Source organism: Chrysochloris asiatica, unplaced genomic scaffold, assembly GCF_000296735.1.
Source record: "Chrysochloris asiatica unplaced genomic scaffold, ChrAsi1.0 scaffold00007, whole genome shotgun sequence".
NCBI classification, from domain to species: Eukaryota; Metazoa; Chordata; class Mammalia; order Afrosoricida; family Chrysochloridae; genus Chrysochloris; species Chrysochloris asiatica.
This window is the reverse complement of record NW_006408525.1, coordinates 5,595,669-5,610,079: the sequence shown is the minus strand read 5'-3', so window position 1 is coordinate 5,610,079 and position 14,411 is coordinate 5,595,669. Positions and strand designations below refer to the sequence as shown.

General features: G+C 36.6%; 1 protein-coding gene across 1 annotated transcript in view; it reads right to left on the bottom strand.

Annotated features, from left to right (window-relative positions):
* The window catches only part of ACACA (acetyl-CoA carboxylase alpha), a 336,306-nt gene that overhangs the window by 257,853 nt on the left and 64,042 nt on the right, over positions 1-14,411 (bottom strand). The window contains exons 4-5 of the mRNA XM_006832345.1: positions 4,830-4,962; positions 3,731-3,869 (exon numbers count right to left, since the gene is read on the bottom strand). Of these exons, the coding sequence (XP_006832408.1) occupies positions 3,731-3,869; positions 4,830-4,962 (272 nt within the window). The remainder of the gene's footprint in view (positions 1-3,730; positions 3,870-4,829; positions 4,963-14,411) is intronic.

Below are 14,411 nucleotides of genomic sequence, written 5' to 3'. Positions count from 1 at the left end.
AGTTTGTAATTGTTTATGATGGATGATGGGTATATGATTGTGAGTCAACGAGTCTGTTCCAACTCATAGTGATCCTGTAAAGGATTCCTGAGGCAGTAAATATTTAAGGGAGCAAAAAGTCTTATCTTTCTCCAATGGACAACTGGTAGATTTGAACTGCTGACCTTGTGGTTAGCAGCCCGGCTCTTAATCCACTGTGCTTCCAGGGTTCTAATGGGTATATGGGAAGAAGTAATTTATACTGTACTACTTTTATACAGTTAAAACACAAATAAAGTGCCATGGGCTGCCAAAAGAACCAATATATCCATTTTGGAAGAAGTGCAGCCAGAGTGCTCCTTAGAGACCACGATGGCCAAAGTTCATCTCTCATACTTTGGACATATTGTCAAGGAGGGACCAGTCACTGGAGAAGGATATCATGTTTGGTAAGGTGGAGGGAGAGTCAGGGGAAAAGTGAAAGACCCCCCATGAGATGGACTGGCCAAGTGGCAAGATCAATGGACTCAAGCATGGCAATAGTAGTGAGGTTGGCACAGGTTCAGGCAGTGTTACGTTATGCTGTGCATAAGGTCACTATGGGTCGGTATCGACTCAATGGCACCTAACAACAACAAGCTAAAGCGAAAGGAAGAAATGATGAAGTAAAACAGCTGTCTTAGGCTAATTTTCTAGAAGAGCAAAACCAATGAAATATACTATGAACATCTGACTTACATACACCCTGTAGTTACAAACCAACACCTACAGAGCCTATTACATTAAAGGTTGAGGTGCGTACAGTGGTTCATGCGAGTGTGGTTGACTCTGAAGGATAAACACCACATTGCAAACCACAAGTTTGGTGGTTCAAGCCCACCAACCGCCTGCAAGTTGAAAGATGGTACTTTCTGTTCCTGCAATGATTTACAGTCTTGGAAACCCCATACAATATGGCACTGTAGGATAAGCACTGGACTTTCAAGGTTTGAACCCCAAAGTCAATACCTGCTCATTGGAAAGCCTACTTGATAGCACTAACAACATAAGTCAATACAGACTCGATGAACTGTTAAGTTTTTGATCCTGGAATTGTTTAATGTTTGGGGTTTTTTTTTGGGGCGGGGGGGGAAGGGAAAGGATTTGGTACAATGACAATGACACTATATATCCTTCCATCTTCTGATGTTTCTGGCATCATTTTTCAAATTTTGTGTATATAATCGTTCAGTATTGCAACTTAAGTCTTGAATGTTTTCTTCAGTTGTTTCAGCTTGAGAAATGTCAAGTTTATCCTTCCCTTTTAGTTTTATAATTTCAGGTCTTTGCACATTTTATTATATTACTTTGATTTCTAAAGATAGCCTTTGAAATCTTCTGTTTGGCTCTTGTGATTGTTAAAGTTATGTGTCAACTTGGCAAGACCATGATTCTTAGTGATTTGGCTGATATTACAACAATATCATGAACAATGGTTCATGATAATAGATAATTTGTGATGTACATTAGTGGTTAAGAATCGGGCTGAGAACCGCAAGGTCAGCAGTTCAAAACTACCAGCTGTTCCGTGGGAGAAAGATGAGGTTTTCTGCTCCCGTAAAGATTTACAGCCTCGGAAACCCTGTACAGGGTTGCTATGAGTCGGAACCGATTCCATGGCACATAACAACAACGTTAAACATTATTTAAAAAAAAAACCCGACACAAATAAAAGGAAAAAATTCATTTAAAATGCACATCAACATGCCTACCTAAAAAGATAAGAAAAAAGGCCATCTTTGACAACCACTAGATTGCATCCCTAATAAGCCAGCTGAAGTCTCCAGAAAACCATTCATGTCATACCTTCATACATTTGCATATGCTGTTCTTTCTGCCTTCTTCTCCCCTAATTACTACACGAACTCTTACTCATTCTTCATCAGGTATAACCTTCAGAAAGTTTTCCCATAGCCCTGCTCCCAAGAATGCGATATCTCACTAAGTTCTCTTAGTACTCAAAGCACTTTTCACATTATACTGAGAGTATTTGTTTCCTAGAACAGGACCACATCTTATTCAACTGTGTGTCCACATAGTCACTGAATGAATAAAAAAAAGGGCTAAGAATATTAGGTAAAAATGAAGGGGGAAAAGAAACCATACAAAGTAGAACACATTTATTATATATAAGCTCATTTTTACAATTATAAAGTGAAATTTGTTGTTGTTGTTAAGTGCTGTCGAGTCAATTCCGACCCATTAGCGACCCTGTATAGGGTTTCCAAGGAGCAACTGGTGAGCTTGAACCACTGATCTTGCATTTCAAACGGCTTTGCAATCTGGCACATTATTAACCCACAGCACTACACCAGGACTCCATAAAGTGAAACAGACATTATCATTTTCATCATCATCATCATCTGGTATGCTGTGGAGTCAGTTTTGACTCATAGCAACTCTACAAAGGGCTTCCAAGGCTATAAATCTTTACGGGAGCGGAAAGCCTCATCTTTCTCCTGAAGAACAACTGGTAGTTTTGAACAGCAAATCTTGAGGTAAGCAGCCCAATTCGTAACCACTACACTACCAGACCTGCTTTTCATTTTAGATTTAGAAATTATAGTTCAGAGATGTTAAAGGGTGCATCCAAAATGATCTGCGATAAATACATTCAAATAAATCAGGATCTTCTTTTTTTAAATAAGATGACATAATAACCCTTAGTCCTCAGGCATAGTCTTACCATCCTTGTTTCAAAAGAGAAAATATACAGAGAGAGACCAAAATACATTTAAAAGGGTAGCTCTTTAATCCAAAGCCAGCTATGGGTGCACTCCACATGAGACATTATACCTTAGGGATAAAATGTATTGTGGGGAAGAAAGACTAGCCCACCTCTCACTAGACTGTACATTTAACTGTATTGTGTTGTTGTTGTGGAGCGTTGCTGTGTCAGTTCCAACCCATAACAACCCTGTATAGGGTTTCCGAGGAGCAGCTGGTGAGCTTGCACTGCCAAACTTACAGTTCAAACTGACCTTGCAATCCAGCCCATTAACCCACAGCACCACACCAGGACTCCATTGAACTATATATACATATACTGTAATCTTATCTGCAGCTCTCTGATGGAACACCATATGAATAGGGAGAATATGTAGAAGAGTTTACACAATGAGACCCACTCTCTGGCCCCAGGAGGTTCCTCTTTCTGGGGAAAGGAGGGAGAAAAGATTTTTTCTCTGAACTTCTACAACTGTCATTAAGGGAAATAGTAATTTTTTTCTCCATCACACCTTTCCACTTACACATACTAAAGTGTGGCAGGTCAAATATTTAACACTAAAATAGACATATGCCCAAAAGCCCAAATCAACATGTGGGTCAAATTTCTAACTATTTATATATAGAACACAGTAGTCTGTGTCAAGATTAAATATAGTGTGATCACTTTAATAATATGCCTACTACTGTTTACATTGTTTTAATAAGAAAAATCCTTTTTAGAATATTTCATTAGAAATCCTAAATTTGGGGATTCCCCAACACTAACAATATTTTTTTATTTAGTCTATACTAGGAGTCTTGGTATAGTGCTGTATGATAAGATCTGGGCTGCTACCAACAGGTTGGTGGTTCAAACTCATCAGTTGCTCCTTGGAAACTCACACTGGGTTGCTATGAGCAGGAACTGATTCTACGGCACTTAACAACAGTAAGTCAATGTTACACAGTTGAGGATGATGTTTTCTTAATACTAATAACTCACCTGCATTGGCTTTAAGGTCTTCAGGTGTAACCATGACAACAAATCGAATTGCACGCTCATTTCGAAACATTTCATAAGACCACCGACGAATAGACCGCATACATTTCACCGCTGCAATGCCATTGTTGGCAATAAGAACCTGGGAGAGTGAGAGGACCAAATTGGAGAAATATGATCTTTCTCTGAAAATGTCAGATTTTTAACCAGGAACTCTTACAGACAATTAGAAACCAACTCCCACATTAACATGCAAATAGTATTGCAAAATTCTAGTTAACAAAATACTTTGATGTGTGTCCAGAGTATTCAAAGAAAAATAAAAGAATCAAAGTATTCTGAGACGTCTCTGTAAGTAAACAAACCTTTCATCTCCTTACTTGTCTTACTTATAAACAAGTCTCTGAAGGTAGCATAGGCAAAGAGATATACAATCCATTTTTATTGAAAAACTAACAGAAGTATCACTGAATATAATGTGATTCAATCATTTAGGATGGGACTACAGGTTCCCATCCTTTAATCAATTAACCACTGCCAGGTATTTCAACCAAGTCATCCTCTGATTTTCTGACACTGTTTAGATAAAAGTGACACAGAATTACTTTTAACACTTCAAAATATCTGAAATCTTTAAGTATTACATATGGTATATTATAACCTCTAAACTTACAAATACCTGGTTGAAGCCAGTAAGACACAGTGTATCAAACTATTAAAGCCTTTTGTTCTGAGGCTCTATTTCCATAATTCTAAGTGCAAAGCTGTGATCACACATGACATCTCCCTAAAACTATTTCTCAAACCAACTCTTGGCTCTCAATATCTCAAATCAGTCCTGCCTCACTTTGTAAAATGACAGGATCTTTCAATAGAACTTTATAAGCACTATTTCATCATCTTCATTAGCTATGACTAAATTATCAGAGGTAAAGACATTACTGAAGATAGTGAAATTAGTTAATAGGATGCTAGGAAGGCAGAAAAATGTAATTTCACATAAATTTCACAAATCCAAATAATAATTTTGAGCAAATCTAGACAATAAGACATTAAACTTCATCTACTCTTGAGAAATATAATTTAGAAAGTTAGAACTTACTTTCTCAATCACTTTATTTCCCCCAAAACGAGTAACAAATTCTGCTGGAGAAGCCACGGTGAAATCTCTCTGTGAATCGATTTTCTTTCGGTCACGACCCTGCTTTACTAGGTGCATGCCAGACATGCTGGACCTATACAAACAGAAACAATGAAAGTCTATACACAACATTGCTTCACAACATCTCTCTCTCAGAGACCTGCTCTTCTTTGCCATTCTTCTGACAGGACTCCCAATCCTTACGAAGACTGCATCCCACTAAATCACATACTTATTAAACAAGAAGAGTTTTTCTGTGTGTGGAAACTTAAGAGAAAAAAATTGCTCCTGAGGAGTAAAAGATTATCAAGGTTTACCAACAAATGTTACCACAAAAAGATAGGCAACAGAAAGAATGAAATGATATAAATAATAGACATAGAGAACATTAAAGCTAAAACAGTTAAGTGAGGATGTTTCTGGATTGTTATTCTGAAATGCAGAAGATACTCTTTCACCTTTGTATTTCTTGTTTCCATCTTTCTAAATTCACATTTCTAATTACTTACGTTACATCTGGGTATTCCCTGGGTACCTCACAGCAACCCTATAGGGCAGAGTAAAACCACCTGTTTAGGGTTTTACAGATTGTAAATATCTTTAGTTCCAACATCCAACCTTTTGGTAAGCAGCCCAATATTTAACCCACCAGCGCTCTTTAAATCACATATTGCTATATACCTTATAAAGCAATGTGCCCCCCTTTACATTAAAAAATATCTAAAATTGAGGTGCATCTAATAATTGATAGTGTGTCTTACTTAATTGGTAGCATTTCCCCCCCTTGTTTGTCTGTTGTTAAGGAGCCCTGGTGGCATTATAGAATAAGCACCGGACTGCTAATCACAAGACTGGCAGTTCAAACTCACCAGCTGCTCCGTGGGAGAAAGAGGCGGCTATCTGTCCTAATAAGGATTTACAGCCTTGGAAACTCATACAAGTTCACTATCAGTAGGTATCAACTTAATGGAAATTTAGGTGGTTTGTTGTATGTCAGCTGCTCTACAGTACACTGTGACTCATGGCAACCCCATGTGTACAGAGTATAACTGTTCCATAGGATATTCAAAGCTGACCTTTCGAAAGCAAACTCGATGACACCTAAGAACAACAACATAGATGCAGAAATAGTACTTGATAAAAATTCAACATCCATTCAAGGTTAAAAACTGTTAATTTTTTTTTAATTAGAGGCATTAGGAGATCATCTTTGCAATGTAATAATTTATATGTTGTTGAGTAACATGCAGTCAGTTCCGACACATGGGAACCCTATACAGTTTTTCCGAGAAGCAGCTGGTGAGTTTCAACCAACAATCTTATGGTTCAAAATGACCATGCAGATAAATGCTTATCTTCCAGCACACACCAGGAACTCCGATTCATTTACACACACACAAAAAATAAATAATCTGCAGAGCAATAACAGAAATAAAAGTGCTAAAATACATACAATAGATTACATACAGACTTGTTGTTGCTAAGTGCTATGGAGTCCAGAAAGCTAAAAATAATTATAACATACTTTTATACACAAACAATAAAGTGATATAAAAAGGAAAACAAGGGACCGTAATGAGAATGGGATTAAGGGAAGTGGTTATCTGGCTGAGGGTAGGCAGGGAGATGGGTTGAGGTGGACAGACAACATGGTTAGATGTAGGTCATTGCAAAGGACCTCTCTTTGTTTAAGGTGGTGATTTTCAAATTTTGGTAAATTACTTCTTAAATAACTAAATAATTATTTACTGGTAACCTCAAGGTCAACAGTTCAAACCCACCAGCCACTCTTGGCAACCCTATACAGGGTCACAGACTTGACGGCACACAACAAGAAAAAATAGTGTGCCACATGTGGACGAATGCTAAGCAACTGATTCGTGAACCCAGGGTTGTGATTTGCTGTAGGATAAGAACTGGACTCCTAATCATAAGGTCAGCAATTCAAATCTACCATACTCAAGGAAACTTTATACAGGGTCACTATGTATCAGAACCAACTTAATGGTACTTCACAACAATAACAACAGGTAGGCAGTGACAGAAGAGAAGAATCAATAAGGAACTGCCTGAGTATGAGACGAGAGAGGAAGCAAAGACTTTACAAAATTAAGCTGGGGAAAGAACTGAGCATGAGCTTTAATTTATGATCTCAAGAGAGTAAAGGAATCCTCTGAGAGTTGTTTATAATGAAAGGGGAGAAAGAAATCTTTTAATGATGACTTCCTTGACATACTATCATGTGCTGTTGTTTGCAAACTTTACTTAAAAAAAAAAAAAAAAGTAACAAGTCAAAAAGTCTTGGATGTCCAAATGTCAAGGAACAAACACAGTTGGCTTTTCCCTACTCTTCAATCAAATGTCATATATCATGGAAGCCTCCAGCATTACATTTAGCTAATTGTCCTGGTGTGGCGCTATAGGTTAATGAACCAGATTGCAAAGCTGTTTGAACTGCAAGGTCAGTGGTTCAAGCTCACCAGCTGCTCCTTGGAAACTCTATGCAGGGTTGCTATGGGTCAGAACCAACTCGACAGCACTTAACAACATGTGTTCATGAAGATAGCACTTTACAGAACAAAAATGCAATTACATATTGGGTCATCAGTAGATGCTAAAACAATGTTTATCTACATATGTTTGTGTGTATGTGTATATGTACAAATATATGGAGACATACATATGTACATATACATATTTATATATTAATTTATTTAAATGGATAGCACAAACAATTCAGTAATTAGAAAAAAATTTTTTTTAAATATTCCTCCCTCCTCTTTCTCCAACTTTTAACCATCTTCTTTCAAGATACAGAAATCACTCTATGTGGGAATATTAAATTTAAAAAATCTCAGCAAAATAAAAATGCTGAAGTTGTTTCCCTCTGCTTTAATTTGTTACTTTTTACTACTATTTCTCATTCTTAGCTACAATTTTAAATGTGAATGTTTCTGTCTCTCCTCTTTAGACTGTAAGTTTTCCTGAAAGCAGCCATAAATAAAATTTTACAAAGTTGTCTTTTCCAGAATACCATCTGACGTTCTATGCTCACATACAGTTTTACAGATTTTAAAAAATTAGACCAATCTTCTTTCTTTCTTCTTTTAATACACCTATCAACAAAACTCATTGAGTAAGCTAATTCACCAAACATTTTCCTACCTTGTACGTAACTAAGGTGGCTCCTCTTAAGTTACACAGGAGAATAACAATTAGAGTTGAAAGACTGAAAAAAGACAACTGAAAGATATAGCCAACACAAAGGCTACACACTCCACAAATGGTACTCAGTAATACATATGCTTGCTAACTGACTCCAAGACTATCAATCTAGCAAATTTTTCTTCATCTTTTTCCATCCAGGGATTTAAATTCAGCATTTAGACTTAAATTTTAAAGCTACGAGAAGCCTTAAGGAAAATGTGGTCCAGAGAGGTAGTATAAGTACTTCAGAGTCCCAAAGCTATACTGTAATACTGCCAGGTCAAAAATCACTTTTCCAAGGTCACATTTCATTGTTCTCCAAACTATAACATGCAAAATATGATATAATAAAAACCAGGGGCTTGAAAACAATGCTAGCTAAGGCACACATTTTTTTTCAAAGTATGGTTTGTATTAAATGTAAGCAAGGTTTCCAATACAATGTGAGAATAAGAAAAAAATGTATAGTTTATAACATTCATGAACACAAATTCTAAGGAGTTTTAAGTTTAAAATTACTAATTGTAAAGATGTATCAATTTCAAATATATCCAGTGAATAAGAAAATTACATGCAGTTTCTCCCATCCACTACTAGGGAAATGAGAGTTTGGCAAGTTTTCAGTATCATCTGTGTAACAAGAATGGGAAGGTTCCCAATGTATTTGACTGAGAAACAATATGAAGTTTTCAATTTCTATGAACAAAAATTTACATAATATTTTCAAGTATTCTTTGTGATACCAGATTAAGAATATTTCTCAGGCAATGATTGGATGAGAAGAAAACATGTGTAGCTTCTACTCATGAACGGGGAATCTAAGTTTTCATTTTTAACAAAAATTGTGTGAATGAGAACAATACATACAATTTCTTCCTTTGATAAATTGGAATTCTGAACTGTATTACTTTAAAAAAACAACTTTTTATTGTAAACTGAGTGAATGTTTATAGAACAAATCATCAGCGTTCCATTCAACAAACAAATGACACACTTTGACTTTGCTTCATCTCAATGACTGCAACCCCATCTATGTAACAACAGTTATCAAACTTCCTCCCTGTGGTTCTTATTTCCATTCCACCCTCATTCACAATTCTTTCTCAACTTTGTCCTTTGATAAATGTTGTCCTTTTGATCTTGAATGGGTGATGGTGAGCACAACTTACTAATATTGTTGTTCCCCCTCATCTTTCTGCCACGTGGAAACACTATACAGGGTCACTATGACTCAGAACCAACTCCATGGCACTTAACAGAAATGTTAAGGAAACATAATAAAAAGAATAAGGCTTGTTACTGCCAGTCTCTGGGTCCTTGTACCTGCTGTTCTCATTGTGAGGAATGCCTTTTCCCTCCTTGTCTTCCGAACTACTCCAATTCATCCTTCAAATGCAAGTAAACTGTCAGTTCTCTCAGTGACTCTCTGCTGACACTGATCCTTCCAGCTTCAACCCTAAGGAGATAACTGAGCTACATCAGAAATTGTACATACCTACTTCTTACTAATCTTATTGTACTGATATTTATGAGCTTATATTGCTGGCTGTCTTCCCTGATAAGCAGTGTGACCTAAATGTCAGGGATTCTTTATCACTGTCTCTCCAGCACCAAAAAGAGGATTGGAAAACACAGGAGTTGCTCGAACATTTTTAGAATTATTGTTAATAATCGATATCTGCATAAAAACACCTATCATTTCTGAATACTTGCTATGTGACACTGTGCTAATCTTGTTACATCTCTGGCATATTTAATCCTAACAGTACTACATGATGTTTAAGCCCCATTTTACGAAAGAAAAAAGTGAAACTCAGCAAAATTATATAACCTGCCCACGATGACACATAAAGTTGGAGGCGACAAGCTAACATCTAAATCTAGAGTCTGAATTGGACCATCCTACAATACTGCCCCTTTAGTTCAACTGTAAGGAGCACTGGGGTATAACGCTTAAGTGCTTGGCTGTTAACTAAAAGGTCAGTGTTTTGAACTTACCAGCTGCTCTGTGAAAAAAAGATGTGGCAGTCTGTTTCTGTAAAGATTACAATTTTGGAAACCCTATGGGAGACTTCTACCCTGTCCTATAGAGTCGCTATGAGTTATAATCAACTCAATGGTAAACAGCAACAACAGCTAAATACACTGCACAGTGTCATAATGGATAACCCCATTGCATAGTCATGCAAAGAATTAGGCTTTTAGAGCAAACACCAAGGCTTTTTTAACATAGGTTTTAAAGAACAAATTACTTATATCTTTACTGTCATTCCTTCTAATATTCACATAAGTTCCTCAAATACATGCCTGCCACATTAACCATTATAAACCAATTTCCCTAACTCACTGAAAGAATAGCTACAAAGATTACAAAATAAATAACTGACAAAACTCTGATTTAGGAAAAGTTACTAAATATTGAATAATGCACAAAGTATTAAAAGAAGATGGAAGGAATACCCACACAGTCACTGTATCAAAAGGGAATGGTTGATGTTCCATCGTTTCAACAGGTAGTACATGATCAAGAGTCAATGATACTGAAGGAAAAAGTCCAAGATGCATTGAAGGAACTGGCAAAGAATAAGGCAACCAGGAATTGATGGAATAAAAATTGAAATCTTTTGAGAAAGTGAGGTGACACAGGAGGCATTAACTCATCTCTGCCAAGAAATTTAGAACACAACTATCTGGCCAACTGACTGGAAGAGATTAGTATTTGTGCCCATTCCAAAAAGAGGTGACCCAATGCGCAACTCATTGGACAATATCGTTGATATCCCATGTGAGTAAAGTTTTACTAAAGGTAACACAGAAATGCCTGCAAGCATACATTGACAATGAACTTCCAGAGGTTCAAGCCAGATTCAGAAGAGGCCGTGGAACGAGGGATATCATTACTGATGTCCGATGGATCTTGGCTGAAAGCAAAAAATATCAGAAATATGTTTACCTGTGCTTTATTGACTACACAAAAGCTTGCAATTGTGTGGAACATGACAAGCTATGACAACACTGCAAAGTGTAAGTATTCCTGAACACTTAATTGTGCTCAAGAGGAATTTGTACATGGACCAAGAGGCAGTTATTCGAACAGAACATGGGAACACTGAATGTTTAAAAGGTGTAACAGGATGTATTATTTCACCATACTTATTTAACCTGTATGCTGAGCAAATAATCCAAGAACCTGGTTTATATGAAGAAAAATGTGGCATCAACATTGGAGGAAGAGTCATTAACAACCTGTGATATGCAGATGATTCAACCTTGCTTGCTCAAAGTGAAGAGGACTTAAAATACTTACTGATGAAGATCAAAGACCACAGCCTTTGGTATGGATTGCATGGCAATGTATAAAAAACAAAAATATTCACCACTGGATCAATAAACAACATTCTTACCAATGGAGCAAAGAATGAAGCTGTCAAGGACTTAATTCTTCTTGAATCGACTATCAACACTCATGGAAGCAGCTGTCTAGAAATCAAGCGACGTATTGCATTAGGCAAATCTGCTGTACAAGACCTTTTTAAAGTTTTGAAGAACAAAGATGTCAGCTTGAGGAATAAGGTGCACCTGACCCAAGCCATGGTATTTTCAGTAACCTCATATGCATGTGAAAGCTGGACAGTGAATAAGGAAGACCATAGAAGAATTGATGCTTTTGAGTTCCGGTGTTGGAGGAGAATTCTGAAAGTAACATGGGCTGCCAAAAGAACCAACAGATGTGTGCTGGAAGAAGTGCTGCCAGAGTCCTCCTTGGAGGCCAGGATGGCCAAACTTTGACTCTCATAAATTCGGACATATTGTCAGGAGGGACCAGTCACTGGAGAAGGATATCATGTTTGGTAACGTGGAAGGTCAGAGAAAAAGAGGAAGACCCCCAGTGAGATGGATTAGCAAAGAGGCAGCATCAATGGGCTCAAGCGTGGCAATTGTGAGGTTGGTCCAGGACTGGGCAGTGTTTCATTCTGTTGTACACAGGGTCACTATGAGTCTGTACCGACTCAATGGCACATAACAGCAACAACAACAACTAAATAGATATAATCTTAAAAGTTGTGAAAAAGTAAAGATATAACAGAAGAGAAAGAGACAGAGTTAAAAGACAGTTATGTCTTAGGAGAGAAATATTGGTTGTTTGGGTTTTGTTGTTGTTTTTCATTTAAATTACAATAATTTGAAAACAATAGAACTGTTCTTCCTAGGAAAGTAATTTTTGAAAGTCACACCAGATTTAGGAAGTTTCCTATATTCAGTAAGAAATGTGCTTATGAATCTAATAAGCAGTCCGTAATAGTATAATTTTATGGTTTGTGTGCTAGCAGGTACAACAAGCATAAAGCAGGTATGTTTCTAAAGATTTACCCTTATTGTCATCATGCTACTATGAAATTTTCAAAGCCTCTTGAAAAATGTAGACTTTGATTCGCCACTTGGAACTTTCTAAACAGAGCAGACCATTACAAAGTCCTCTCAAAGAAAAGCTTGAATTTAATAGTAACAACAACAAAAACTAATCACAAACAAATTAAAATATAGACAACTTCTGGTTAAACAAAGTAGACTAAACACAAGCATTTTTCTCTATTCCAAATTTATATATGCATTTAAAGACTTATGTCCATAAGGACAAAGAGAGAACAGGAGAAGAATCTATAGCACCTAAGACTGCCAATATAATTGTAGTAAGAACAAGAGCCCTGGTGTGGTGCTGTAGGGTAAGCACTGGATCATAAGGTCAGCAGCAGGGTTCAAACTCACCAGCCACTCCCTAGAGACCCTATGCAGGGTCGCTATGAGTCGGAATGGGTTCAACAGCATTTAACAACAACAACAATAAGAAATGTGTGGTAACTGGATTAAATTTTAGATTTCTCTACTTTGTTAAATGCTGAAAGTGTGGGATGGCAGTAAGAAGCAAGCCAATTCCCATAGCATACCCAACAAAGTTCAAGGATTAGAGGTACACCATGTGTGCCATAGAGGCAAAATGAAGTTGAAAGCAGAGACCTGACTAGTTGTCTAAATAAAAAGTAGTTGGAAGACCCCAGATCATCTCCATTTTCTCCTGCAGCCACACACAATTACTGGTTCCCCACTCTAGCAATTAAGTTTACTGCAGTTAATTCTCTGAAGTGGTTGTCTAGCAGGCACAAGTAAGGGCAAAGGTAAGCTATGATATGAAAACAAGGGAATCAAGTATAAAAATAGAACAGACCTCAATATATTCACCTTCTATCTAGCTTTTCTCAGGAGGCTATTAGAGATTGTGGGCTTCGAAAAGGCTAACAAACAAGAGGCACAGAAGATTCAACATAAAAAGAACGGAATTCCTTAGATGACTGCTGCACATCAGACTTAAAAAAAAAAAAAAATTCAAACTGGAGGAGGGCCAACTACTCAGTGGAGGATGTTTCCCCTGTGGAGAAGGGGGGAAAAGGCAGATCACCTACAGTATTTAACCATATTAAAGAGAGTCTTAGTGTGCTGCCACAGAGTTTGAAGATGAATTATTACATAGGTAACTAAGCAGACATTTTTTAATCATTAAATTAAAAAAAAAAATCACAAAAGAAAGGAAATGAAATTCTAGAACAGCATGCAGTTGTTTACATAGACATAATACATAAAATTTACTCAAAAATATTAAATAACCATATTACAAGATGAGAAAGTTGGGTGAGAAAGCATGTGAGTGGAAGAATGTAGAGGAGTGTAAAAGAGTGTAAAAGAGAAAATTCTTATTTACATATTTCAGTAATAAATAAAACTGAAAAATCAAGAAATAAGAAACCCATTATTTTTAAAAACAGATATAAAATAGAAGAGAAGCAAATGATTTGAGGAGTAAGACTGAGGTGGGGAAAAATAATGAGCACTGTTTTTATTTTATCTGACTTTTAAAATTATGTTAATAAAATTATATTCATTCACACAATGCTACAAAATCATAGAAACCTTTATCAAACAAAAATAAAATGTGAACCTATTGTTTCTCAATATATCTTTCAGCTATGTCTGTACACTGCTGAAGGCAGTGTTTCCATCTCTCTAACTTCCCAGAATCATTCTGTACTCTTCAAAATTCTCATAGTACAGCCCTTGCTAATCTCAAAGAACGAGCAGGTTCATTTTTGTGATGGAAAACAATTCTTCAATACAACTCACACTGCCTTTTTCAAACAATGAGGTTTTCAATATTTTATGTATCTGTTCCTAATAAATTTCATGAACATCCTGTCCTTTGACAAAATCTATTAAGATTTATATGTACTGATGTGTGTGTCTATGTATGTATATGTATATATATATATATAGAGAGAGAGAGAG